Below are 25,545 nucleotides of genomic sequence, written 5' to 3'. Positions count from 1 at the left end.
AGCCTCCCCATGCACCCCAGCGCCCTACAGCTCTCCCACTGCTTGGTGTGCACCCATAAGGTCAAGGAAAGGAGACGAAGTTCCCAGCTTCGGCTGCCAGCCTGGCAGGGATGCCCAGCCTCATGGGCTCTGGGCTCTCTCCTCAGGGTCCCTGAAAATCAGTGAGGTGGCTCCTCGCCGATGCTGGTCAGGGCAGTATCAGCTTTGACTCCTGAAGGCCACTAGCTGTGGGTTCACCACATGTGTGCCCTGAGTGCCAGCTGGTTGCTTGCCAGCCATGCCCTAGCCCAGGTTGGAGGCTTCATGCTGATCATGCCTCCGACCCTCACCCTGGCCACAGCCCCATTTCCCAGGGTAAGGCCTGGGGCTTGGGAGGGACACCAGACTGGGGCTCTGGCCCAAGGTGAAGCAGGGGTCCCTGACACTGCCCAGTGGGCACTGGCCTCTAAGCAGGAGCAGTGGGAGCCCTGGGTGGTCAGTAGGCTAGCCATCACAGGGCAGCCCCCATCACAGCCATGCGCCAGGGTGCCAGTGGCTGCAGGACGGCGCTCACCCCTCCTCTCTGTTGCAGACCAATACCAACTACAGCCAGGAGAAGCACCGTTGTGAGTACCTGCACAGCAAGCTGGCCCACATCAAGAGGCTCATTGCCGAGTATGACCAGCGGCAGCTGCAGGCTTGGCCCTAGCCCAGGCCACAGGACAGGAGCTCCCCCTCCCTGGATCAGGGGAACTGGGGCAGGGGGCGGGGGGAGTTAAAAACAGGGGAAAATTTATTTAACAAAAATAAACACAAGGAAGACACGTTCATCTGAGCCAGCAATGCCGGCTTTCAGGGGAGCCCCTGCAGACCTGGCACCCCAGGTCACAGATCCAGGTGGGGTGTCCCGATTCCTGGCCCCCGCACCTCCTGAGCATCCCTTGCCTGGAACAAGCTCCCTAGGAAGCCCACCTCTTCGCTGACTACAGCCCAAGGGGCTTCAGCTTCCTCTTGCTGGAAGACTTGGCCAGCCTGCCTGCCTTTTCTAGTTTTATACAAAGACAGCCACTTTTAGCTACTGCTCATGAGACTTGAGTCTATTTTTGTATGAAAGAGAAAGCATCTTTTTTCTAAACCTGTGCCTCCCCCTCTTTGGACGCCTAGGGTCTAGATGCTGCCCTGTGTTCTTTCTGCAGTATTACAGATGCCATTGGAAAGTTTGGGCAGGGGACCAGCCTTGGTCACCTTTCCCATGCTGGGCTCTGGCTGAGTGCCTGACCAGGCTCTCCAAGCCCAAGCAAGGGTGGGCTCTCTCTAAGGGGGTGTGCAGAGTGGGTCAACCCCCCAGTCTATTTTGGGAACTCCAGCTGGCCCCCAGAGCAGCTGCTGGAGCCCCTGGCCTGTCCACTATTTCAGGCCCTCAGCTGTCGGGCACTGGGGTTCTCTGTGCTACAAGCTCATTATGCAGCAACAGTGCTGGACTTTATTCCGTGTTCTCAGTTTCCCCTTTACTGCTGCTTTTCATGTACTGTTGAGACCTCACTTTGTTTCTCAGTCCCCTTGTGGGTCCTGGTGTTGTCTTAGCAGAGCCACCATGGGGCATGCACTCAGGGAGGGGCTGGGGATTGGTGGGGTCGGGGGACCCCCGAGAGTGAGCTCAGAAAAGCTTCCAGTCCACCCACTCTGGGGACACAGGCTATATGGACACCCCAATTGCTGCTTAGTTACCGTGCCTAGTATAGTGTCCTCCAGAGCATCGGGGAGCCGTGTGTGTTTGTGTGTGTGTGCGTGCACGTGACCCTGGTGCCAGGGCGTGGTGGGGTCTGAGGGTTGTACCAGATTCAGGGCCACCTTCAGTGGGGCGGTGGGTAGGTGACCCACACCCCCACAGGGAGACCAGCATGCTCACAGGCACGGCTGTGTGTGAGGTCTGGGGTATCTCCTGATGGTTTCCCAAAGAGCAGGCCCCTTGTGAACGCCTGCACTGCACTCACCCCACAGTCTTTTCCACAGGCCCCTGGGTGTCCGAGCCCTGAGGAAGCTCACCCTTCACGTTTCCGTAGCTCTTGTGTTGTTTTTCATTTGGGACAGAGTGGGCGAAGGGCTGAGAAAACCCGGGACCCCGAGTTGTGCAGACAGCCATGCGTGTGGACGGGCAGACTGGTGACAAGGGATCATTTAAGGAGGCCCAACCCTCTGCCCTGGGAACCTGGTCAAGGGATTCTCAGATGAATTTCCTTTTTGTTGTTTGTTTTTTCCCTTCCTTTTAAGGAATTATGAAGCTAAGAAAAGTTTTATGCTTTGGGGGTTGATGGACAAAAGTTCTAGGTGATTAAATATGGTCTTAACTTATTGATACTGTTTTTTTTTCCTTTTAATATTGTACTGTGGAGAAAAACTATATTGAGCCATGGAGTTGGTGTTTACAAGAACTTTTCACTTTTGCCAAAATGTTACAATTGAAAGCATCCACGTCTGCAGTTTCCTAATATTTTCTTAAAGATCTAGTGTCCTTTTTGTACACTAAACAGGTGAATGCTGATTTTTTTCAATCTACAATAAATTTCACTGAACTGAATCTAGCAGCCCAGGCTGTGTGTGTGTGTGTGTCTGTCTGTCTGTCTGTCTGTCTGTCTGTCACAACCAGGTGGCCCTGGCCCTGTGTGGGGCTGGGCTGGGGCCAGGCCACGGTGACTGGGCAGAGAAGGTGTTCTGAGCAGCCTGCCTGAGCCACTGCCCAGGAATGAGGCCAGCAGGTGGAGGCTGACCTGAGTCAGTGGGCCCTGCAGGTGCCAGGGCAGGAGGCCAAGGCCGCCTGGTCACAGGTAAGAAACCACAAACCGGGAAGGCAGTTGTGTGAGCAGGGCAGTGCCCCCCCCACACACACACCTGCAGTATGGACAGGGTAGGCTGAGTCCAGCAGGGGCTTTCTCAGGCCTCCAGCAGCACCATGTGGGGCAAGGGGAGTGCCCTTATTTGGGGAAACAAGCTGTGACTGATGACAACCGTGGTAACTTGTTTGTTCCTCCTAGGCTGGCACACTAGGGCGCCCCCTGTGCCCGCAGTTGGGATGGGGATGGTGAAGCCCATTGGAGCCCCACAGGCCCATGGCCATCCTTCCTGTCCCATGTTCCAGGTGAGGAGCCAAAGGCATAAGTCCTGGCCTCCAAGGACACAGTGGGGGGTGGGCGTTTATTTTGGGAGGGGAAAACAGATAAAGGGTAAGACCAGGATTAATGTCCAGGGGTCAGGGCTGTGGGCCTCAGCCTCCCTGGTGGCCCCCTGGCCAGTGACCTTGGCCTGAGTTCTGAGAAGGCCCAGGGATCCCAGGAGCATGGGAGGCAAGGTCAGGCGGGCCTGGCAGGGCAGAGTGTACCCTGCCTCCTCCTGTCACGCCTCAGCCTTGTCCGCAGCCCCCAACACTGCCCGGTGCTGCAGCTGCAGGCAGTTGGTTCCCAGACTGTCCTTCCTAAGCCAAGGACGCCATGAGTCCAGCCCCCTCAGGGACCCAAAAGGGTCTTCCTCTGCCCCTCAACACTTGGCACTTGGGACTGCCCACCCTCTCCTGCCACTTGTCCTCCCACCAGCACCTGGAGCCTAGAGCTGCTCCTTTGCAGCAGGCTCCCCCCGGGCAGTGGCACTCGGCAGTAACCAAGACAGTTTTGCCCGTGCGCTTGGGAGCCTGTGGTCTGATGAACACAGTGGTCTGGTCTGGACAGTGCGCCCCAGTTACCACCTGCCCCTAGGCTGCACACTCACCCCATGTTGCACACCCAGCAATCCTAGCACTCGTCTCACAGTGAGGAGCTGCCCCCAGCTGCCCCCAGCACTGCCCAGCCACGGAGCCTGTCTGGGCTCACTCTGCTCAGCCAAGCCGCCTGCCGGCACTTCCCACATGCTGCCCTGGGAATGCTGAGGTTCCCTAGGGCTGTGTCTTGGGGCCTTTCTCCTCTCTGCACACATTCCCATGACATCACATCTGGCCTGGAGGTATGAGCTCCCTCTATGACTCTCCGACTTCCAACAGCTCAATTTCTGGAGCTGGCATCACACCGCACAGGTTAAGCTGCTCAGTCCCACAAGACTGCCCCCCCCCCTTCAGACAACAGCCACAAGGCCCCAGCCACCCATGCTTCTGAACAACTGCCTATAAATCGGGATTTCGGACGACCCCCTCGTAGGTTTGGTAATTTGCTAGAATGGCTCACAGTGCTCCAAAGGGAGAGATGGCAAAGGCAGGGTGTGGGGACCGGCACAGGGCTCTCATGCCTGCTCTTAGTGTGTCCCCTTCCCAGCACCTCCTGTTTTTACACACACCCCGCTGTTGAGGGCATTTTATGGTTACATTTATGAGTAAATCACTGGCCACTGGTGATCAAAATCAATCTCCCCCTGAGAACCAGGACAAAGCCCAAATACTTGCACCATGTTCTGTCCCCTGAGGGTCTGCCCTGGTTCCCCACACCACCTCTGCTCCCCAGCCACCTTTTCATTTGCTCCCGAGCCCACACCCCAAGGTTTTTGTTTGAGCAGCTCTTCATATCTCTTAAGATATATCCTCAGATCTCAAGTCCCCTTCCAGCCTGCCCTGACCAGCCCTCCCTCTGAGTTCCCTCCAGCTGGGGGTGCCCCAGGCCACCACCAACTCCCCTACACTGGGGGCCCCTTGAGAGCAAAGCCTGGGGCCAGTCTTAGAGCCCCACCCTCCAAGGCCGGGGCCCTGACCATGTTTCCTGCGAATGTTCCCAACTATCCACCTTTTGGGCCAACTCCAGTCGTGGAAACTTTTCAGCCAGAGGAGGCCTCTTGTTTTGGAAAGTTCCTGGGGAGCCACCCCCGCCCTCCCGCCAGGTTCCCACGCTCTCTTATCACTGGGTGCTAGTGGGATGCAGTGCTGTGCGAGCCTAGCTCCTCCCCAGCTGGCTGCGGTGCCCATTCCCTTTTCTCCCCTGTCCATCTGACAGCCCCCCAACCTGGCCACGCCAAGCCCTCCTGCTACGGTTAGGGAAACCTTTCTCTCCCAGGAACCCGCCCCCCACCTCTAGCCTCTCAGGACCCCCACATGTGAGAGCCCTGTCAGAGGTCAAGAGTGCTTGGTGGGTTCTACTACTCAGGAAGGAAGGGGAAGCAGCCAGGTCTGGAAGGTAGTCTGGCATTGAGATGCAAGTTCCAGCTTATTCCGCTGGCTCAGTGTCCCCTGCAGTATCTCGGACCCAGGAACACCCACCCTCGTAGGCCCAGCTGCCTTGTGACTGGGCCCGGTGCTTTAATGTTCTCTTTTGTGAAATGGGGCTAAGATGCTGCGCGCCCTAACAAGACTGTGTTACGACGTGAATCTACATACCCCGTGCTGGGGTTGGGGTCTATGGCCCTTGTGGATGCCAGCAGCTAACCCGAGTCCAAGGCCAGCGTGCCCCTCCTCCCTGCACCCTGCTGCACAGCGCAGGGAGAGTGAGGGGGGCGGAGCGTGGGCGGGGCCGCAGCTCTTTTTCTCTAGAGTTCGCGCGCCCGGAACGCCAGCCTTGCGCCGCAGTCTGAACTGACTCTGCTGGTAAGTGGGGTATGGGGGGCCCTGGGCGGAGTGTGGGTCTGGGGAGTCGAGGTCCGCTGGGCCAGTTCTCGTGTTCCCGCTGACTTCCTGCCAACCCTGTGTCCCCAGGTCGCTGTGATGGAGGCCGCAGCCCAGTTTGTGGTTGAGAGCCCCGACGTGGTCTACGGCCCCGAGGCCATCGAGGCACAGTACGAATACCGGACAACTAGCGTCAGGCGCGAGGATGGCATCCTCAAGGTGGGCAAGGGAAGCCGGGGGCTGGGGAACCCATAGAGCCGGGAGCGGGTGGGTTTGTCCAATGTCTGCAGCCCCGGGCTCACTGCACTGCCCGCCCCCAGGTGCACCCCTCCTCTACGCACTTCACCTTCCGGACTGCCCGGCAAGTGCCCCGGCTCGGGGTCATGCTCGTCGGCTGGGGCGGCAACAACGGCTCCACGCTCACCGCTGCCGTGCTGGCCAACCGACTGCGCCTGTCCTGGCCTACGCGCACGGGCCGCAAGGTGGAGGGTCAAATGGGGTGTTATGGAAATTAAAACTTCTCAGGAGTCTGTGCAGGAGGGGAACGGCCCTGAGAGATTGGGTCCACGGGAGGGGTTTCCACGGGGCGGAGGCTAAGGTGCTGGCAGTCTCTGGAGAGAGACCTCGGGGGATGGGGGGAGCAGTGGCTTTTGGCTTGGAGCGGAGCCAAGGCCCTCCCATACTTTGCCCACCGTCACCATCGTCACTCCGTCCCCCCCCTCACGCCACTCCCAGGAGGCCAACTATTATGGCTCGCTGACGCAGGCTGGCACCGTTAGCCTGGGCCTGGACGCTGAGGGCCAGGAGGTGTTCGTACCCTTCCACGCGCTGCTGCCCATGGTGTCGCCAGATGACCTCGTGTTTGATGGTGGGCGGGGCCCTGGGCCGGGGGTGGGGTGGGAGGCGGGGCCTGGAGGGGCCCAGCTGCGGGCCTGGCCGAGCTTGAAGGTTGCCCCCAGGCTGGGACATATCCTCGCTGAACCTGGCCGAAGCGATGCGGCGTGCGCAGGTGCTGGATTGGGGGCTGCAGGAGCAGCTGTGGCCACACATGGAGGCCCTGCGCCCAAGGCCCTCGGTCTACATCCCAGAGTTCATCGCAGCTAACCAGAGCGCGCGTGCCGACAACCTCATCCCTGGCACGCGGGCGCAGCAGGTGCAGCACTTGTTCTCACTACCGTTTGCCCCTTTCCCTGCCACCTGTTCCCCATTTACCCCTGTTTTGTTTTAAAGATTTTATTTATTTTTTTAGAGAGAGGGAAAGGGAGGGAGAAAGAGAGGGAGAGAAACATCAATGTGTGGTTTCCTCTCCTGCAACCCCACTGGCGACCTGGCTTGTAACCCAGACATGTGCCCTGACTGGGAATCAAACTGGCAGCCCTTGGGTTCGCAGGCCAGTGCTCAATCCACTGAGTCACACCAGGCAGGGCCCTATTTACCCCTGTTTTGCCCCCCACCCCACACTGTCCACTTGTCTCCATCCCAAGGGTCCAGGCTCCTCTTTGCAGTTGGGGAACTGAGTAGTTCAGGCCTCCACAGGTCAGGAGGCCTGTACTACCTTACCCCCTCCCTAGCTGGAGCAGATCCGCAGGGATATCCGTGACTTCCGGTCCCGCGCGGGGCTGGACAAAATCATTGTGCTGTGGACAGCAAACACGGAGCGCTTCTGTGAATTGGTCCCCGGCCTCAATGACACCGCTGAAAACCTGCTGCGTACCATCCAGGTGGGTGCACCCAGGGCGGCTCATGGTCAGGGCCACCCCAGAGAACCCCTCTACTGACTGTCTGCTTGGGCCCACAGCTGGGTCTGGAGGTGTCACCCTCCACGCTCTTCGCCGTGGCCAGTATCTTGGAGGGCTGCGCCTTCCTCAATGGGTCACCACAGAACACTCTGGTGCCCGGCGCACTCGAGCTCGCTGGGCAGCGCCGTGTCTTTGTGGGAGGTGATGACTTCAAGTCAGGCCAGACCAAGGTCAAGTCCGTGCTAGTTGACTTCCTTATCAGCTCCGGCCTCAAGGTGCAGGGGCCTGGGGGGTGGTGCCTGGTTCAGGGGGTGGGGTCTAGACCCTGAGCTCCAGAGGCTCTTGCACTGAGGGGCCTCAAGTGTCAGCAGGGACGCCTTTTTCCCACAGACCATGTCCATCGTGAGCTACAACCACCTGGGCAACAACGATGGGCAGAACCTTTCAGCGCCGCCACAGTTCCGCTCCAAGGAGGTGTCGAAGAGCAGCGTGGTGGATGACATGGTGCAGAGCAACCCTGTGCTCTACGCACCTGGAGAGGAGCCGGACCACTGCGTGTGTGGGGCACAGATGACGGGGGCGGGGTGGGGGGGTGCAGTAAGGGGGCCCTAGCAGAGGCAGGTGGGCCCATGTGACCCCTTGCCGCCCACCAGGTGGTTATCAAGTACGTGCCGTACGTGGGTGACAGCAAGCGCGCAATGGATGAGTATATATCGGAGCTGATGCTGGGTGGTACAAACACGCTGGTGCTACACAACACCTGTGAGGTACGGAGCTAGTCGGGGGAGGAGTGGGATTCCCCCACCTGCCTACCCACCTGCCGCCTGACCCACTGGCCCTGCAGGACTCACTCCTGGCCGCACCTATCATGCTGGACCTGGTGCTGCTGACCGAGCTGTGCCAGCGCGTTAGCTTCTGCACTGACTTGGACCCAGAGCCACAGGGCTTCCACCCGGTACTGTCACTGCTGGGCTTCCTCTTTAAGGCACCGCTGGCTCCACCAGGCAGCCCTGTGGTCAACTCGCTCTTCCGACAGCGCAGCTGCATCGAGAACATCCTCAGGTGTGTCCCACCCTTGGTCCTATACTCACTCTTGGGGGTGCACACAGGGCCCTCGGGATTGGAGGCCCTGCTGAATCCCCACCTGTCCTCCAGGGCCTGTGTGGGGCTTCCACCGCAGAACCACATGCTTCTGGAGCACAAGATGGAGCGTCCCAGCCTCAAGCAAGTTGATCATGTGGCTGCCTGCCGTGTGTCTTACAAGAAAGAATCGGCACCAGTGGCCCCCAATGGCTGTACTGGTGATGCCAACGGGCACTCACAGACTGAGGCACCCCTGATGCCCACCACCTAAGGTGCTGGCCATACAGCTCCCGCAACTCCTACCCCTATTTCCCCTCTGGATCCGCCCTCCCAGACTCCTCCAAATACAATAAAAGCACTGTTCTGTATCAGCAACACCTGTGGGTTTGGGGGGCCTTCAACCTAACCCTAACACCCCCTTATTTCTCAGCTGGTAGGACTCCTACCTATCCTTCAAAACTACTTACCCTTCAAAACTGTTGTCTCAACCCTCAGGGACCTTCCAGGATCCCCAGGGCCTCTGCCTAACCCAGGCCTGAAGGTGGAACTAAGACCCCAAAGTGGAGGGTGTGGCGACAAGCCAAAGTCAAGTAATCTCCAGACCAGAGACCAAAAACCAAAACAAGTTACATTTATTGATGGGGCCCACCCCTTGCCCTCCAGAGGAAAGGAAGTCCCAAAGGAGTCCCCCAGGACAAAACAAACTGGGGTGGGGGTTGGGCCCATGCGGAAAAGAGCATCTCTGAGGTCCTTGCGTTTTTGTGTTTTTAATAAAATGAGAGTCCTTCGTGGGGGTGGCCTCCCAGCCTCCAAGCCTTGACCAGGAGTCGGGTTGCCCAAGGTGTGACCTCATACCCTCCCCCTGCAGACCACCCGAGCCACTGGCCCTTGGCCCGGGCCAGGGGCGCCGGGCAGAGGACGAGGCCAGCAGTGGGCAAGGGGCTACCGCCCCATCACACGCTCATGGTCATCCCAGGCGAGTACTGCGGAGAGACGAGGGGGTGGCGCGCGGGGGCGGGCTCAGCTCTGGCCTAGGCTGGGACCCGCCCCCCCAAGGGAGAATGGACAAATGGACCGGTGGGGCATATGTGGAGTAGGGGGAAGGGGCTGGTATGGAAGAAGTTAGGGAGTTGAGGCCGTCCTGGGGCAAGGGTCACCGGGTGGGGACAGGGTAAGGGCGTGACACCAGGGCAGGAGTGGGGAGAGGGAGAAGGGGAAGGATGCCGCGGCCGCCCCCCCACCTGGCCCGCCGCAGTCACGGTCTTGCTCTGGCCCCCCGGCCGCCCCGCCGGGGCCTGCCCGCCAGGCCCCTCCGGCCCGACGCGGCCGCGGGGGGAGAGTCGACGCAGTCGCTTACGCTTTCGCTCGGGAACGGGTGCAGGAAAGTCCCGGTGGCCGCCATCTCGCCGTCATCCCGTGGGGTGCCCGGGGCGGTGCTCAGGCCGGCCACTGCGCCGGGGGAGCTCTGGGGGCAGCCGCAGTCAGCGCGGGACTTTGGTTCTGCCCTCCCGCCCTACACCCCAGCCCTGCCTGAGCGTGGCTTTCTCACCTTCGGCAACCCGTCCATGTCGCCCGAGCCTGTGGACGACAGACACACAGGGTCACGCGGCTCAGACTCACCTGCTCTGGGGTCCTCCGCAAACATCCCCCCCGACCGTGGCCGCACCCACCCCCTCTGCCCAGCCCGCCTGAGGGCCCAGGGAGGAGGCCTGAATCAGGGGTACCAATGCTGGCAGCCAGGCCTCCCCGCGGTTTAGTTATCGGCCCCTCCCCCAGCGCAGCCCACATCAATAAGTCATCCACAGAAGCTCTGAGCACAACCCGGATACCCCTACAGGGAACACAGGTTCAGGGGCGGTGGACGGGGTCCCTCAGTGGGAGCATGAGGCTAGCGAAGCAGCCTGTGGGGGGTGGGTCCCGGCGCCCACTCACCCAGGGATCCGTTCACGTGGTGAGGTTCCAGCGCACTCATGGCAGCCATAGGGCCCTCCGGGCTGGGGCCCAGTGGGAACTGCGGGCAGAAGGGCTGGGTGGGACTCAGGCCACCACCCCGCCAGCTGGGCCACCACCAGCAGCAGCACCTACGCTCCAGCTCCCCACTTACATTAGCCCTGCCGGCACCCGGCCCGATGGGGTTCATGACGGTGTACATGTTCTCACTGGAGTTGGTGGAGTCTGGGGAACACGGTGCATGAAGGCCTGGGTTTGAGGGGCCCCCCTCAAACCCACCCCCCATGCCCCACCCTGACCCTAGTACCTCCAGGGCTGGGCATGATGGGTGTTCCAGGGGGCCCACCGCCTCCTGGGGGTCCCTGCACGTAGAGGTAGACAAAACATTAGAAAGGCCCCCACCTGCCACCCTGCTCCACCCACCATCGCGTTGCCGAGTGCCAGCCCCACTCACTGTGTAGCTGCCAGGGGAGGAGGCAGAATAGGGGATCTAGGGAGAGGGGCAGTGGTAAGCAGTCGGCAGACTGTACCCTCCACACCCCTAACCCGACCCACCCCCCGCTCCCCAACTCACCGAGTTGCCACTGGGGCTGGCCCACGGGCCACGCACTCCGGGGCCCCTTTTAAAAGATGGTGGGTAGAACCTGGGGCTGGGCCAGGCAGCACATCACCCCCCAACCCTGCCCCCTAGGCCCCCAAAACAGCAGATGTTGGCTAAGTGGTAACCACTTGGAAATCTCAACCCATCACTCACTGGCCTTTGGGCCTCAGTTTCCCCAGCCAACAGTGGAATAAATAATACCCTGTGCCGTTGTGCTGATCCAGCCCCAAGAAGCTGGATGGTGGCCCCTGGGGGCATACTCTGAGGGTCCCTTAGGGGCCTTACATGTTCATTGTGGGCAAGCCTGGGCCAGCGAGGGAGTTGGGTGGGGGCCGCATGCCACTTCCGTAGCTCTGTGAGGGGGAAAGGGCCCTGAGTGCAGGCCAAGAGGGGAGAGCCCCTGAAGCCCCCTGGGCATACCCCTTACCTGGGGCCCAACGCCGGTCATGCCCCGTGGAGGAGTCACCCTCTGCACTGGGCCCATGTTTGGATGCCCTGGGGTGGGGGCAGAAGGAAGGTGGCGCAGGTTAGGACCACTCCCCAGTGTGGACTCGAGCCTGGGGGGATGGCGGTACAGTGAGGCAGCAGGGAGGGGGCACTTAGAGCTGGGGTCCTGATGAGTCACGGAGGACACCAGCTGGAGCTTCTCTACTCACCCTGAGCACGTGGGGAGGGGTCCATGGTGCTAGGGAGGAGGGGCTGGGAGCCAGGGAGGCCCACAGGAGGCTGCAGAGGGGGCATGGACCACTGAGTGTGGGTGCCCCCACCCTGGCCCAGCTCCTGTCCCCCCTCCGTCTGTCTTCCCTCTCTCACCTGACTCGGCATCCGCAGGGTGGGCCGGGGGCCCCCTGGGAACCGCGGTGACATGAAGGGCTGGAAGAGGTGGGCCAGGGGTCAGCAACTCTCCCCCACCCACTCACCCCCCTCACAAAGCTACCTGGTTCCTGCTGCGCCCAGGCCCAGAACCTGGCTCGCCCCCTGTAGGCCCAGCCAGCAAACCACAGCAGCCGGCTCCTGGTGTTTGCAAGTACAGAGGGGTGCGTGTGTGGGCAAAGGGGCAGGTTGTCACAGGTCCTTACCTGAATGTGAGGCCCCATCATTGGGGTGTTGAGGTTGTGGGGGGGTGGCTGGGAGCCAGTGGGGCCCTAGGACAGAACCAGATGGGTTTGGAAGAGCTGGGTCACCTAAAGCTCCACTGTTGCCTGAGGCCCTGATGAGTCTGGCCAAGGGAAGGGGAAGGGGAGGGGTTGCCGAGGAGGCAAGAGGGTAGGCCCCTCACCAGTCAGCAGGACTGGGGGTATCCCCTACAGGAAGATCATGGGCAGGACCCATTGCCAAGAGAGCCACGCTCCGTGGGCCCAGGTGCCCTGGCACGCTCACCGCACCCTCTCCTGCCCTGGGGCCCAGACCCTGTGGCCCCTCCTTTGCCAGCACCACCAAGGCCCGCATGTGCGTCCCACCACATCCACAACCCTCCCCCACAACTCCAGCCTGCCTGACTCGGGCCTCTCCCAGCATGGGACCCGTGCCTCTCTCTCTGACACACGTGCACCCAAGGTCAGGGAAGGGCCCCAGCCCTGGCTGTACCTGGAAGAAGCCAGGCGCCATGGGGCCCACTGCCATTGCATCGCTGGGGGCTACGCCCCCCATCACAGGGCTGGGGGCGGCCGCAGCGCTCTGCAGGGTGGACGATACACAAGGGTTCGGTCAGGCCGCTGCTGCCCCAGTGTCCCTGCCTCTCAGCAAGCAGCCAGTCCCACAGAACAGGGAACCCTAGCCATCTGACCCTCTGTCCCCGCATGGGAGGGTGGGTCCTCTGGGTGACGGAGCAGCTGCCCCTGTTCCCGAACCAGTTTAACAACCCTAACAGGTCCACAGACTCTTATTCGCTGGGTGGCCTTGCAGAGGCCCTGCCTCCTCGCTGCACCTGAGAACCTGGAGGTGGTCAGGGCCCCGCCAGGCTGAGCCCACAGCCCATGAAGAAGGCCAGGGATCCAGAGATCTCAATCCCCAGAATCCCAAGCCTGAGGATTGCGGGGGTCTAAAAACGTCGACCACTCGGGCCGGGCATACACAGGGTCGTCCAGCACAGGCTGATTTCTTTCCATTCAAATCCAACTTCCATTGGGTAGGAGCACCATCCCCCACCCCAGGGCCTTCCCAACACACCCTGTGTCCTCCTGGCTAGCAAGGCAGCTTAGCTAGACCCCCAGCTCTACCCAAAACATGCCAAATAAACAGGCAAAAGATCAACAGCTTCACGATGAACCTCCCTTTCCAGGGCTCTTCCTCAAGAGTTGCTATGCAGACCACTCCCCCAGCCCCTCGGGTAGGGGCGGGGTAGGGGTGGGGGGGGGGGAGGAGCTGGACTCTGGTACAGTCTCCAGGCCCCCAACCTCTCGTCAGATGGAGCAGGGGAGAAGGCCAGGTGCCAGAGGGGTGTTATCACATGGGCCTAGGGCAGAGGTACAGGGGACAGGCTGACAAGTCACTTGCTCTGGTCAGTTGTCAGCCTTTGGGGCCCCACAGAGCAGGGGGGAGGGATGGAGGGCTAGTCTACCGGGCAGAGGGCACACGTCAAAGAGTAGGGAAGGGCACTGAGTAGAGAGCGCTTTTCAGGGGGCCCTTCCACTCCTCTCTGTCTGCATCACCCCCACCCCTCCCCCACCAGGCCCCCGGAGGAAGGGGAAGACGGGGTGTCTCCATTACTGCTGGTCCTAAGGCTGGCGTGAAGCAGCAGCGGGTGCTCGGGAATCGGCGGAACTGCAGCCACTCGGGCTCAGAGGGGTTAAGCACTAGCCCAGTCACACAACACTTCCTGCCCAGCAGGAGCGAGGCAAGGGGCCTCTGAAGACCAGCCCCTCCCTAAGGGAAACTGCAGCCTGGCACCCTTCCTGCTCCTTCTCCAAGGTCTGCCTCCAAAGGACTCCTGCCCGGGACCCAAGCTGGGGGTACTGGTGGGAGCCTCCCCACGTCTACAGTGGCTGAGAGCACTCCCAGGGCCCAGCACAAGTCATCTGAAAGTCCAAGAGACCCTGGGGGTGGGGGGAACAAAGCTTTCAGCCCCTGGGTCCCCTGCCTCCATCTCACCTCTGTACACACACACAGCCCTATGGCTTGTCAGAGCTACTCTGGCAGGCCTGCCTCAGTGGCTAGAAGGGGAGGCCTCCACACCCCCACTGCCTACTGCACCGGGAGGGGGCAGCCCCCCTTCATAGCCATAGCAGGCGAGTGGTTCCTGGGCCGGGAGGGTGGTGGTGGAGAAAGAAGGCTGTAAGCAGGGCTTGGGACCACAAGGTATGGGGGTGAGGTGGGGGACAGATTGGGCACCCCTCACCCCTGTGGCTCCCCAACTCTAGGCCCTTAAGGGTTAACGCACAGCCGGCCCACCCTCCCTTTCAGGAGGCTTGGGCTGGACCCCCACGTCAATCATCCACCCAAAGGCACCCAGCCCACGTTGCCATGACAACAGGCTAGGCGTGCTAGTGTTTCTTGGAGATGTCTGGAGCGGGGAAGCAGAACCCCCCTGGGAGGGTAGGCAGGGTGGCCCCAGCTAGAGCAGGGGCTGCAGAGTCCAGACACCCTGTGCACCCCCCACCCCCACTGCTGTGCCTGCGCCTGCTCCCCCAGGCGCCCTGCTGCCATGGTAACTGGTGCACACCAGGAAGCACTGTTCACACAGATGTGGAGCCCCGGCCTTGTCCCCCTCCAGAAGGCCCCTTCAAAAGCTCAGACCCAGGTGGGGCCCTAGGTGCTGCCTGGCTGTGAGGGTAACAGCCCCAGGGACACTGGAGAGGCACAAGGAGGGACAAAGCTTCAGACAACCATGGGCCCAAAGTCCGGTGGGATCTGGACACAGGGACGACAGATGCACAGAGGGGTCTGATGGGAGCTACCAGCAGGGCCCCCAGCTTCCATGCACGTGTGCATGGCATGTGTGGGGTGACTACAGGGATGTGGTGAACCCCTGTCCCTCGTGGCTGCACCCCAGCCCTGCAAGGCATGCACCCAGGTGCCATTGCGAAGAGAGGTGGAGGCAGCTGTGCCCTGGGAGGCCTAAGGCGAAGAGGTGAGTGCGTGCACCAGCTGGAGGAAGTGGGTACAGAGGGAGGAAGGGGTGGAAATTGAGAAATCGTCTGGAGCTGCACGTCCCCCAGAAGCTGGCCGAGGCGCTGCCTGCCCCTGGGGCCCACAGCTTGGGGCCCACAGCCTAGGGCCCCCGAGCCCTCTCTGGCCTGCCGTGGGCCTCTCCAGAGGCCAAGGCAGAGAAGATAAGGGCAGGGGACTGACTGCCTTCTGCACCCCCGTGACAAAAATGCTACCCATCCCCTCATTTCACCCCCCAGACTCTTCTCCAAACGGGCCTCTGATGCCACACGCCCCATCAACCATGAGGGAAACTGAGGCCAAAGTGGCGGTCAGCAACCCCAGTCACAGAGTAAGGTCAGGAAGCATCCCAGGTGCTCTCAGCTCAACCCCAGAACCCAGCAGGGCTCCTACCTCGGGAGGACGCCGGCGCCCAGCCAGCCTGGGCCAAGCATAGGCCACACAGCTCCCCCACCCCAGGCTCCGCCACCTTGCCCACCCTGGGTCCCCAGGGCAGGACTCACGTAGTCCTGGAAGGCCTTGGCCTCACTGGAGTGCTCACACGCCTCTCTGCGGTCAGGCGCTGCACAGTACAAGTCCCAGAACACGCTGTGGGTGGCAGGGGGAAATGATGGTTTCCCCACGTACCCCTCACCCAGCCCCTCCACAGCCTGCCCACACCAGCCCCGCACGTACCACCACCAGGAATGCAGGAACCCCGGGGGTTCCCCCAGTGTGATGTTCTTCTCCCATCGGATCTGCACAGGAGAAGGAAGGCAGGTGAGGAGCCATTGCGCAGTCTGCTGGCTGCCCCCCACCCTACGACCCACCTCAGGCAGGGGACATGGGGAAGGCAACCAGCAGATCAAAGCAAAGCCGGCAGAGGACAGCTGGGTGAGCACGAGGGCAGAGTAGCAAACGTCAGTTCCCCGGACAGAAAGACGCCTGTGCGCCAGCCCTCGGTTCCGAGGGCCTTCAGAGGGGCCATCTGGCACCACCGCTGCAGCCCCAGCAGAACCTGGGAGGAGTGGACCCGGGGCGGGGGTGGCGAGGCCGAGCCAGCTTACCTCGGACAGAAAGGTCTGGGCCGACTTCTGGGCGCCGATGTGCAGCAGGTACTCGTACACGTACAGCGCCAGCCTGCGGGGGGGCGGGAGGCGCTCAGGCTCTCAGGAGGCCTGGGGTGCAGTGAGCCTCGAGCCCCTCCTCAAGGATCCCTGGAGGGGGGTCTCAGGCCAGGCACCTGCCTTCAGTTGGGCGGGTGGAGATGAGGGGCAGGGGGCCCACAGTGAGCCCTGATTGCTCCCACCCCCAGCCTCACTCACTGCCTGCAGCTGGTCCCCACACACCCCATCTCCCCCACTCCTTGCAGGAGATGGCTGCCTCCCTGGTTGCTCCGGGCCAATTCCTACACACCCACCGACACCCTGCCTGCGGCCCCTCCTGCATGCAACACTGCTAGCAGTCCCCAACTCCCCATTTCCAGGCCAAACTCTGGTCAGCTCAACACTCCCTCGTGGACCCAGTCCTAGCCCCGTCCCGCTGATGCCAGGACCCCAGAGCAGCCTTGGCCCTGGGGAGGCCTTCTGCTTGGAGAAGGGGTCCTAGGTGTTGCGCCTGCTTGTGCACTGCAGGTCTCCCAGTGGGCATCCTGGGCACCAGGCCCAGTGCTGGCACCTCACTCACTCCCCGTCCTGCCTGCTGAGGAAGGAAGGGGCCCTCCTCTCCTCTCTGAGGCCTTCCTCCTCCAGGTGTCCCTGGGGCCCATCCTTTTCCTGGGGATCAGTGCCTGCCAAATCTCTGTGCCAGCCCCCAGGGAGAGTCTGGGGCAGTGTGGGTGGGGGAGGGGAGATGGGACCAGCAGTTCCGGTTGGCTGCCAAACACCTCGATGTTTGGTACGCCCCCCCCGCCCCACGCAAATTCAGCAGCTGCCCACCCCAAGCACATGGGCCACTTGTCAACCAGCAGTGCCCTCTGAGGGACACACAGGAAGGCCCACCGATCCCCACAGCCACCCGGGCCCCTCCATCCTCTGCCTCCCCTCTCCCATCTGTCTTCCACACCAGCTGGCTGAGACAAGATCCGGCCCTCTCGCCAGCCCCCAGCCACCCACTCTACTGACACTGGCCCCTCTGGGGCCCCAGGATCCTCCTACTGCCCAGCCAGGACCCAGGTGGGCTTGGGGAGTCTGGATCAAGACTGGGGTCTCCCCCCAAGGGCAGGCCTGGGGCTGTGCCTCTGACTTAGCTAGCTGTTCCCCCCTCGCTGACAGCCCCGCCTGAAAATAAGGCTGCTCTGACTCATCCTCCTGCTCTCCCCCAGGCCAGCCAGGGCCCCCAATCCTCACAGTCCAGCTCCCCCGGCATCAGATGCCCCTGCCAGCTCCTGCCCTCTGTCCTGGCCCCCACCCTCTGCCTCCCGAGTCAGCCCTTACCCTGAACCCTCACCCTTCTGTCACCCATCCACCCTTTCCTTCGCTCCTTCATTCAACCAAGATTCGCCCAGCGCCTCCTTGTGCAGTGGCCACGACAGACCCCTGTCCCCCTGCGGGCTGCCTGCTTGGGAGGAGGAACAGTGGAGTGACGAAATGGAAGGTAAGTTCCATGGTGAGTGGGAAGGCAGTGTGTGCTACAGAGGACAAGGGGGAGGGGATGTTGGGGGTTCCAGGTGGCAGCCTTCCCAGGGTGAGGTGTCTCTATAGCACACACTGCATCACATGACCTGGGGTGCCCACTCAGGGGACAGGGATGAGGCACAGGCGTGTAGGACTCGGTGGTCACACGGTTCCGAGCACGTGAGTCTCCCAAGACTGGCCCTGGTCTGCACCACGTCATCACACCCCTCTTGGCAGCACCTCCAGCTCAGGCCCCCCCGGATTCTGATGTGGCACCCCCAGCAGTCCTCCAGTGTCTGCCCCTCTCCAGCTCAGTTGCCTTCCTGGCCCCCTGGCCTCCAGGCTCCCCTGTTTAACTTAGTCCTGAGATACCTTCCCTTCTAGAGGCTTCCTGAGCCTTCGGGAGTGGCCTACATCCCCAGACCCATATCCATTGGTGAAGGAATGAATGTGAAAAGCCCAGAACTGCTCACCACCCCACCCTCCAGGCAAAGAGAGAAGCTCCGGGGTCCAGCCAGCCCCATGCCCACTTTGAGGGTCTGTGCAGGGAGCAAGAAGGACTGGGGACTGGGGGTGTGAGACACCTGGAGACAGGTAGCAAGATGGAGTTGGCGGTTCAGGGGAGGGGACGGCATGGGCTGCACTCTGGCCACACACCCCACCCCCAGTGGCAGAAGGCTCTCCTGGGGGTCCGTAAACCTCCTAAAGACATGGCCCTTGGCTACGACATCCATCAAGGGCTCTGTGCTGCCAGCCCACCAGGTCCTTCTCTGTCTCCCCTGGCCCTGGACTTTCCAGGGGTGGCATCTGACCCAGACCACAGGTCCAGCAGCCCAGCCCTGCCTGCTCTCCTCCCCCTCAGCCCAGGCCTCTCCTCTTCTCTCTCAGGCAGCCTGCCTCCTGCTCTGAGGGCATCTTCACATGACTGCCCACAGGGCGCGCCAGTGTGGCCTTCCTGAACTCGGGGTCCACTAACCACCTGGCATCTAAAGGCCCAACCTCAATCTTCCCCCTCCACAGCTCCCCTCCACCCTTACCCCCGCCTCCCGCCCCCACCACGGGGTGGTCCAACCTGGGTGACCCAGCATCTACTCAGAAGGGTGGGATGTGCTGTCCCCTGAGACTGAGATCGCTGCACTTACTGAATTTAAGGTAAGACCTTAAAGAAAAAGCTCTCTCCTGCTGTCTCCACCACACACCTGGTCCAGGCCACCGCCTTTCTTACCTGAATTTTGACAAGGCCCCTACAAAGGCTGCTCTCTCCCAGTCCTAGAGTCTACACACATCCCCATAGCGCTCCTTGCTAAACCCTCCAGTGCCCCCCACCCCACACCGGCCACGCCCAAGCCCGGGCCTCCACGAGGCTTCCCCCCGACCAGGGGCACTTCCATGTACAGACCTGCATGGCTCCAGTGTCACCTGTCAGAGGCTTCCCTATTACTCTTAACCCCTGCCCTGCCCGATTTCTCCTCACTGTCTTATTTATTCCCACTTGGCATCAGTCTCTGCTTGCTGCCTGCAGCCCTCTGAAACGTAGCTGGGAGGGCAGGGACTTGGTCTCGTTTCCCTCCCTGTGGAGTTCACAGGAGCATCCTGGGCCCCTTGTCACCCGGACCACCTCTTGTGATGTCAGGATTACTAACCCGGGTGGGTGGTGGTCGGTGAGCCCTGGGAAAGGTCAGCACTTACTGTTTTGATGTTAAGGATTTGGGGTTTTATCCCAAGAGTGAAGAGAAGCCAGAGAAGATTCTTAATTTTACTGACTTCTGTTATGTGTTGGTACTTTAATTTTTACCAGGATCGAGTCTCAGGGAGGAATTCTGGGCTGTTTTTGGTGCAAAGGTTTGAAGCCAGGACACGTGGCAGGTTGTTTCGGGATCTCCAGGGAGGACGTGAAGCCTCTGAGCAGCCAGGCCCTGAGCTGGGCTGCAGGGGAGGGCAGGGCTCTGGGGCCCAGTCCTGGCAAAGCAAACGACCTGCAGGACGGAGAGCCCGCCCACTGGAGGGGCTCTGGCTGCAAAAAGGCAGATGGGTGACAGGGAGCATGGGTGGCAGGGAGACCATCCCTCCAGAAGGAACAGTGACGTGGAGGACGTGGGGTGCCTGGCCCTGGAGTGCTCACGGGGAGAAGGGCACATGGGCTGAGCTGGGACATGGTGCCAAGGGTTTGTTAGAGCCTCGTGAACTAAAATGCAGCACTATCACCGTAATTATCAAGAATTACCATAATTATCAGGAATTATGGTAACGGTGCTCTCTGCCCAGTGCCCTCCTCCCGCTTAAAGCCCCTGGAGGCACAAGCTGCTGGGGGCAGGGAGAAGCGGCAGAGTCGCAGCCTGGTGTCACTCCCCCACCACACACAGTCCACCAGCCGTTCCCACTGGTACCCCACAAAGGCACTCTCCAGCCCACACATTTCCTCCCTCCTCTGCGCCACCCTCAAGGCCAGGCCTTCAGCCATCTCTTGCCAAGGTGTGGCCCCCTCCTCACCAGCCTCCTCTGATTACGGATTTTCTCCCACCCAGTGGACAGTGAGGACCCCCAACACACAAATTCCACCCTTGCCTTCCCCTCCTCCTGTTTTCTCCCAGGCCTCTTCGAAAGCCCTTTCTCCAAGGCTTCCTCTGTCCACTGGCTCTGCTCAGCCTCCAGGACTGGGCTCGGGGGTTCCTCCCTCAAGAATCTCTTACCAGTACCCTCACCAATCTCTAGACAACAAGGATGCCCACAGCCACACCTGGAAGCGGGGACAGACGCACAGGTGACTCTGTCAACTGCTGGGCTAATTAATAAACTCCCTCCGAGGCTATGTGCCATCTCAAGACCAGTCCCAGGAGAAAAACTGGAGATGCTCAGCAACACCAGGTGAGGTGGTCGTTTACGGACCTATTCAGAAGGCACTTCGCGGCACAAAGTGCCCACGGAGAAACACACAGCAGCCGTTTAGAGCTCTTCCCCCCAATTCACAAAGGCAGAGCCTCTGAGGCAGAAGTGGAGTGATGCAAAGGAAATAAAGGGGCCTCCAACTGCCCCTGTCACCTTCATCCGTAAATTTAAAAGACTGGAAACCAACTCGCAAATGCATGTGCTAGCTGGTTCTGGGTGGCAGTCACTGACAGGCTTCCCCACAGGCTTGGAGTGTTCACAGTTCACGGGAGAGGCTGTGCCTTGATGCAGGCAGCCCCCTAGGGCCCCAGCCTCCCTCTCGCCCTCTGGCCCACCCCATCACTGTACCCCCTACTGGGGCTGTCCAACTTTTTGGCAACCCTGGGCCACACTGGAAGAAGAATAGTTGTCTTGGGCCACACGTGAAATACACTGTGATGTGTAATCACAAAAAAATCTCAATGTTTTAAGTACATTGATGACTTTGTGTTGGGCATCCATAGCCACCCTGCAGGGGCCTCGGGCTGGACACCCTGCGGAGACTCTGCTGTGCACCCGCAAGGGCAGGGGCCGGCAGCCAGTGTACCCCCCCCCCCCCCGACCTGTTTCTAGACTTGATCTTAGCCAGAAGGCGGAGAAGCGATAGACAGGCGCAATGTTTCTGCAGCAATCTGGCCCAGACCCCCTATTGAGATGGGGAGTCGAAGGGGCTCAGAAGGAAGGAAAACAAAACACAGTCCAGGAGAGGCAAGGACCTGAGCCATGCAACTCCTTCACCCCATTTCACAGAGGAGGCACCCGAAGCCCAGAGACAGGAAGTGGCTCCCAGTGTGGCTGGCTGCCTGCACGCGGTGCTGTGCCTGCAGCCTCTCACCCAGTACTTGTGAGCACCCTGCAAGGCCCGCAGGCCACACTTCAGGTGGGGAAACACAGCAGCCAGTCTACCTCTCTAGAGCTCTCCATGCCCAGAACCTGCAAGCTAGGCAGGTCACTTCCTCTCCAAGCCCTGACGTCCCCTTTGGTGTTTTCCAAGCTTTCTTTAGTAGCAGAACCCCGTCTCCAAACTAACACTCATCCAGGACCCTCTGAGAAACGGATGCGCACAGGATGGCTCTGGAAGAAAGGGTACTAGAGAACAGGCCACGCATGGCATCTCTGGCCTCCACAGCAGGTGTTTCTGCATATTCCCCCACCCTCTGAGACCCTCTGCTGGGCAGGCTAGGGAGAGAGGGGATGATGAGAGAAGGGGTCAGGATTCACATCACCCCCTTTCCAGCCCTAGCGAAAAGCCAAGGCCAGGTTCAAAGAATTGTATCTCTCCTGGGATGTTTGATGGGATCAAAACCCAACTCCTAAACCCACTATCCTCGGCTCAAATATTTGACTCTCCCTTATTTTATCTCCATGCCCACACCTAAGCTGCCATCATTAACTCTTACCCAGATCATTGTGCCCACCTCTCCCGGATTCCCAGATCCGCATGGGAGCTGGAGTGCGCTCACAAGCTTCTCTTGCCCTCACAGAGCCCTCATGGGTGGCCCTGCCCCCACCCAGGGCACCAGCCCCAGCTCCTTTGCTAGGCCTCACCCCAGGGCCTTTGTACTTGCTGTGCCCTAGGCTGCCTACTCTTCCTCCAGGTCTTTGCACATTCTTCACTACCACCCACTTTCCCACTTTGCTTTCTTCATAGCACATCTTGAGATCATCCCTCTGCTTGGCCTCCCATTTATTTGCCCAAGTAACACGACACCTGCCTCCCTGCTAGGATGTGGGATTCTTCAGCTCTGGGACCTGCCTTCCCAACAACCACACTCCACCCCAGGCCCAGACACCAGTGTAAGAGAACGACCGAGGACATGCCAAGACCCCCAGGGGTAGGGTGGCAAAGCCAGACATGCCCTGCTTCCAACCTGGGCAGGAGCCAGAAGCCAGTTTCAAAAAGTCTTTGTGCTTAAGGGTGCTTGAAAATGGAGTCCAACCTCATAACTGTGCAGATGGGCAAGGAAGGCCTGAAAGGGCACCTATCTGCCTAACATCTTCTGGCCAGAAGAATCTCTTCTCCAAAATGATCCTGAAGCTGGGTAGAGAATGGACACTCGTCCTTGTGGAAGGGAGGGGTCCCATTGTTAGCCCAATTAGATGAAGCAGGGCAAGAGAAAGCCGCAGCAAGCCCATGTCTAGGGCTCCTCTTTTCTGCCCCGTCATACAAGTCCTCACTCCTGGCCTGGCCCTCAAGGAGTGTCATCATGGGCTCTCTCAAGAGTGACCCAGCCGCCTCTCTGTTCTGGCAGCCTGTTTCCCATCAAGGCCACTCGAGGACTTCTTAGGCTCTGGCGAATCCGCCACTGGCTATCAGCCATGGAAAGCCTTCCCTCCCGCAGGCACCTTTCCCTGGCACTTTAACAAAACTGCAAGCCACTGGGTACCCTTGCTGTGGGAAGGTCACAGCTCCCAGAACCTTGCAAGTCCTCCCCCATCCTAAGAGATGGCACTGAGCCCTGACCGGTGTGGCTCAATTGGTTGGATGTCCTCTCACTAAGCAAAAGGTCACCACTTTGGTTCCTGGTCGGGGCACATGCCTGGGTTGTGGGTTCAGTCCTGGCAGGGGCTGTGTGCGGGAGGCAACAGAGCCATATTTCTCTCTCACATCGATGTTTCTCTTCCTCTCTTTCTCCCTCCATTCCCCTCTCTCTAAAAATAAATAAAATCTTTTAAAAGAGAGAGAGAGAGAGAGAGAGAGAGATGGCACTGATACCACGTTTGCATTTCTCAGTAAAGGAAAATGAACCTTAGGAGAGGGGCACTCAAAGTCACAGAGCAGGTAAGTGGCAGTGCCACCTTCAGGCTGCCTCCCTGCCCCAGACGGAGCTTCCAGTTCTGCGGGCACACAGCCCCAAACCGCAGGATCTGAGAATTAGGGACTGTCCTCCTACCAGCAACCCAAGAAGAACACCTGGTACCCACGGCCCAACACCACGCCCAAAATAGGAGGAGGCACTTCTGGGCTCCATCACCCTGGGTCCCCACCGCAGGACTGAGCCCTGTGGCCTCCCCAGGGGTCCCACAGAGCTGCCCAGCGAACAGGTGGCCTCTCCAGAAAGGCCAGTCTCACCTGCCCTGGAAACTCCCCTAGAGAATGAGGGAAACAGCCAGGATCGCGATCCCGCGCACGCGCGTCTGCAATCTCACTCACCGAAGGCTCGACCGTCGGGCAGCTCTCGCGACCCTCAAGTCCCACTCTGGTCTCGCACGCCCCCTCAAATCTCGCGGCCTCGAGCCTCGCGCTTCCCCGCAAATTTCCCGATTCCCCAAGCCACTAGGATCTCTCATGTCCCTCGAGTGTCGTGCGCCCCCGGAAATCTCACGCCCCTTCAACTCTCACGACCTCTCGGGTCACTCGAGCCCCCTCAAATCTCGCGCCCCTCGGGTCTCGCGTTCCCACGCAAGTCTCGCGGCCCCTCAAGAGCGCTCGGGTCCCGCACGCCTGACACACCGCGCCCACGTGCCCCTCGCGGTGCGCGCCGGCGTTGGGGCCCACGGAAGCCGCGCGGCCGCAGAGCTCCGCCCCCGGCCCCCGACTCACTTCTCACGGGCCTGACTGTCGGAGGGCACAGCCGAGCCCTTGCCGGCTTTGGCGTACATAATGCTCCGAGCCGCCGCCGCCGCTGGGTCCCCACACCTGTCAGGCGGCGCGGCTAGCCGCGCTCGTCGTCGCCATAGCTACCCCGCGCCCCGGGCCTCACCGCCCTGAGCCCCGCGCGGGCACCGCAGGCATCATCCGCGCGGGGGAGCTCCACACGGCGGCGCCGGCGGCGGCAGCTCCAGCTTCAGCCGCGGGTTTATTTTCTTCCTCTCTTCCCACTGCGCGGGCTGTTCCGGGAAGCGCGCGCCCCCTCCTCCCGCCGCGCGCGCCGCTCTTAAAGGGGCGATGGCGGACGCGCGGGTGGGTCCCGCGGCTGGAACCGTGGGCCGGGCACGCACGCGCAGGGCCCGCCTGTGTGTGTGTGTGGCGGGGGGCGGGGGAGTGGCTACATACACCAAGGCATGAGTGGGGACGGCCACCCGGGACGTACAGCAGGACACGGCTAATCAAGACTGAACACACATTCCTCAGATAGGACCAGCCACCCAAGTTGCACACCCGGAACACAGCCACACACTCAGTTACAGATACAAGCTCAGACCCAGGACACACACAGGTCCACACGGATCCTGGAATAACTACTGATAGCCCGGAAAGCTACTGACAGTCGCACTGAATGTAGCTTTCATTTCAGCCACAGAGCTCCCCACACTCAGCTCACCTAGGAACACGCGGATACACATACAGAGGTGTATACACAGCCCCAACAGTGTCTGTCACAGAAGAGGAAGACACAGCCCACCACCACTCGCATAGCCACACAGCCGCACAGAGATTCGCACTGGCACATGCCACAGCTTCCAACAGCTGGGGAAAAGAGCCCAGGGCAGCCGCTCCCAGTCACCCTGGGGCACTCCATCGCAGCTTCCGCAGGGCTCCGAACATGGACCTGGGGTCTTACCGAGCCTGTGGACACCCACAGCCACACACATCCCACAACACAAAGACACGCCACATAGACAAGAAGCTCCTGGAGTGCCCAGGCCAGACCCTGGGAGCCGCCATGCGCTGCTTCACACTCCCATCCTGTGTCAACAATAGGTGCTTGGGCAACTGACTGGATCACTCCCCTAGCTGTGCCTCTCAGCCTCACTGTTACTAACTGTAAATGGGGCTTGACCCACCTTTAACTGCCTTTCTGCAGGAATCGAGGGTGCATACCGTGGTGCCCCATTCCCCCTCCTGGGGCCCTTCCATTCCCAGGGGCGTGGGGAGGAGGTGGAGGCAGGCCTATGAGGACACGACACGGCAGGGCAGGGGTACCTGGGCCTCATGGAGGCCTGTGTGCTAGGGTACTCGTGGGTCATATTAGCAGACGTGTATGGGCTGGGGGGAGGGAGGGTGGACAGGGGGAGGTGGTCCAGTTGTGTGACTCCAGGTCTGAATGTTTCTAT

At 60.8% G+C, this 25,545-nt stretch overlaps 3 protein-coding genes across 14 annotated transcripts in view; 2 read left to right on the top strand and 1 right to left on the bottom strand.

Moving 5' to 3' along the window:
• Positions 1-2,557, top strand: part of ELL (elongation factor for RNA polymerase II) — a 61,944-nt gene extending 59,387 nt beyond the window's left edge. Inside the window, exon 12 of the mRNA XM_024560622.4 lies at positions 572-2,557. Coding sequence (XP_024416390.1) covers positions 572-688 — 117 coding nt within the window. The 3' untranslated portion in view covers positions 689-2,557. The remainder of the gene's footprint in view (positions 1-571) is intronic.
• Positions 2,558-5,443: 2,886 nt separating this feature from the next.
• Positions 5,444-9,000, top strand: ISYNA1 (inositol-3-phosphate synthase 1). 3 transcript variants are annotated; one of them, XM_053912145.1, is made up of 12 exons: positions 5,444-5,530; positions 5,639-5,767; positions 5,869-6,030; positions 6,284-6,416; positions 6,508-6,701; positions 7,120-7,269; positions 7,347-7,562; positions 7,678-7,842; positions 7,941-8,054; positions 8,132-8,349; positions 8,443-8,642; positions 8,866-9,000. In XM_053912145.1, exons 2-11 carry the CDS (start codon positions 5,648-5,650, stop codon positions 8,639-8,641), a joined length of 1,671 nt encoding a protein of 556 aa, XP_053768120.1. In that variant the 5' UTR covers positions 5,444-5,530; positions 5,639-5,647; the 3' UTR covers position 8,642; positions 8,866-9,000. The 3 variants fall into 3 exon arrangements, with proteins under 3 accessions (XP_053768120.1, XP_053768119.1, XP_053768121.1); XM_053912144.2 differs by lacking the exon at positions 8,866-9,000 and having other exon boundaries at positions 8,443-8,741; XM_053912146.1 differs by lacking the exons at positions 7,347-7,562; positions 8,866-9,000 and having other exon boundaries at positions 8,443-8,741.
• SSBP4 (single stranded DNA binding protein 4) lies at positions 8,985-24,456 on the bottom strand. 10 transcript variants are annotated; one of them, XM_053912156.1, is made up of 18 exons: positions 24,092-24,453; positions 16,075-16,147; positions 15,704-15,765; positions 15,532-15,616; positions 12,509-12,598; positions 12,001-12,066; positions 11,735-11,794; positions 11,578-11,647; positions 11,349-11,416; positions 11,207-11,274; positions 10,895-10,940; positions 10,775-10,810; positions 10,628-10,682; positions 10,475-10,545; positions 10,303-10,381; positions 9,920-9,948; positions 9,728-9,835; positions 8,985-9,353 (listed from the first exon to the last, which is right to left on the bottom strand). In XM_053912156.1, exons 1-18 carry the CDS (start codon positions 24,148-24,150, stop codon positions 9,324-9,326), a joined length of 1,155 nt encoding a protein of 384 aa, XP_053768131.1. In that variant the 5' UTR covers positions 24,151-24,453; the 3' UTR covers positions 8,985-9,323. The 10 variants fall into 10 exon arrangements, with proteins under 10 accessions (XP_053768131.1, XP_053768123.1, XP_053768125.1 ...); XM_053912148.1 differs by lacking the exon at positions 24,092-24,453 and adding an exon at positions 23,702-24,002 and having other exon boundaries at positions 9,612-9,835; positions 10,303-10,396; XM_053912150.2 differs by lacking the exon at positions 24,092-24,453 and adding an exon at positions 23,702-24,001 and having other exon boundaries at positions 10,303-10,396.
• Positions 24,457-25,545: the final 1,089 nt, after the last annotated feature.

Source organism: Desmodus rotundus, chromosome 9 (assembly GCF_022682495.2).
Source record: "Desmodus rotundus isolate HL8 chromosome 9, HLdesRot8A.1, whole genome shotgun sequence".
NCBI classification, from domain to species: Eukaryota; Metazoa; Chordata; class Mammalia; order Chiroptera; family Phyllostomidae; genus Desmodus; species Desmodus rotundus.
This window is presented reverse-complemented; position numbering and strand designations above follow the sequence as displayed.

Bases quoted from the DNA above. Each gene is read 5' to 3' on its own strand.
- ISYNA1 (XM_053912145.1), top strand. From the start codon at position 5,648: ATGGAGGCCGCAGCCCAGTTTGTGGTTGAGAGCCCCGACGTGGTCTAC. The intron at 6,702-7,119 runs GTGCAGCACTTG...CCCCCTCCCTAG, and splicing joins CTGGCACGCGGGCGCAGCAG to CTGGAGCAGATCCGCAGGGA. The intron at 7,270-7,346 runs GTGGGTGCACCC...TTGGGCCCACAG, and splicing joins ACCTGCTGCGTACCATCCAG to CTGGGTCTGGAGGTGTCACC.
- SSBP4 (XM_053912148.1), bottom strand. From the start codon at position 23,838: ATGAGAGATCCTAGTGGCTTGGGGAATCGGGAAATTTGCGGGGAAGCG. The intron at 11,417-11,577 runs GTGAGTAGAGAA...CCCCCACCCCAG, and splicing joins CCCCTCCCCACGTGCTCAGG to GGCATCCAAACATGGGCCCA. The intron at 10,397-10,474 runs GTAAGTGGGGAG...AGTCCCACCCAG, and splicing joins CGGGTGCCGGCAGGGCTAAT to CCCTTCTGCCCGCAGTTCCC.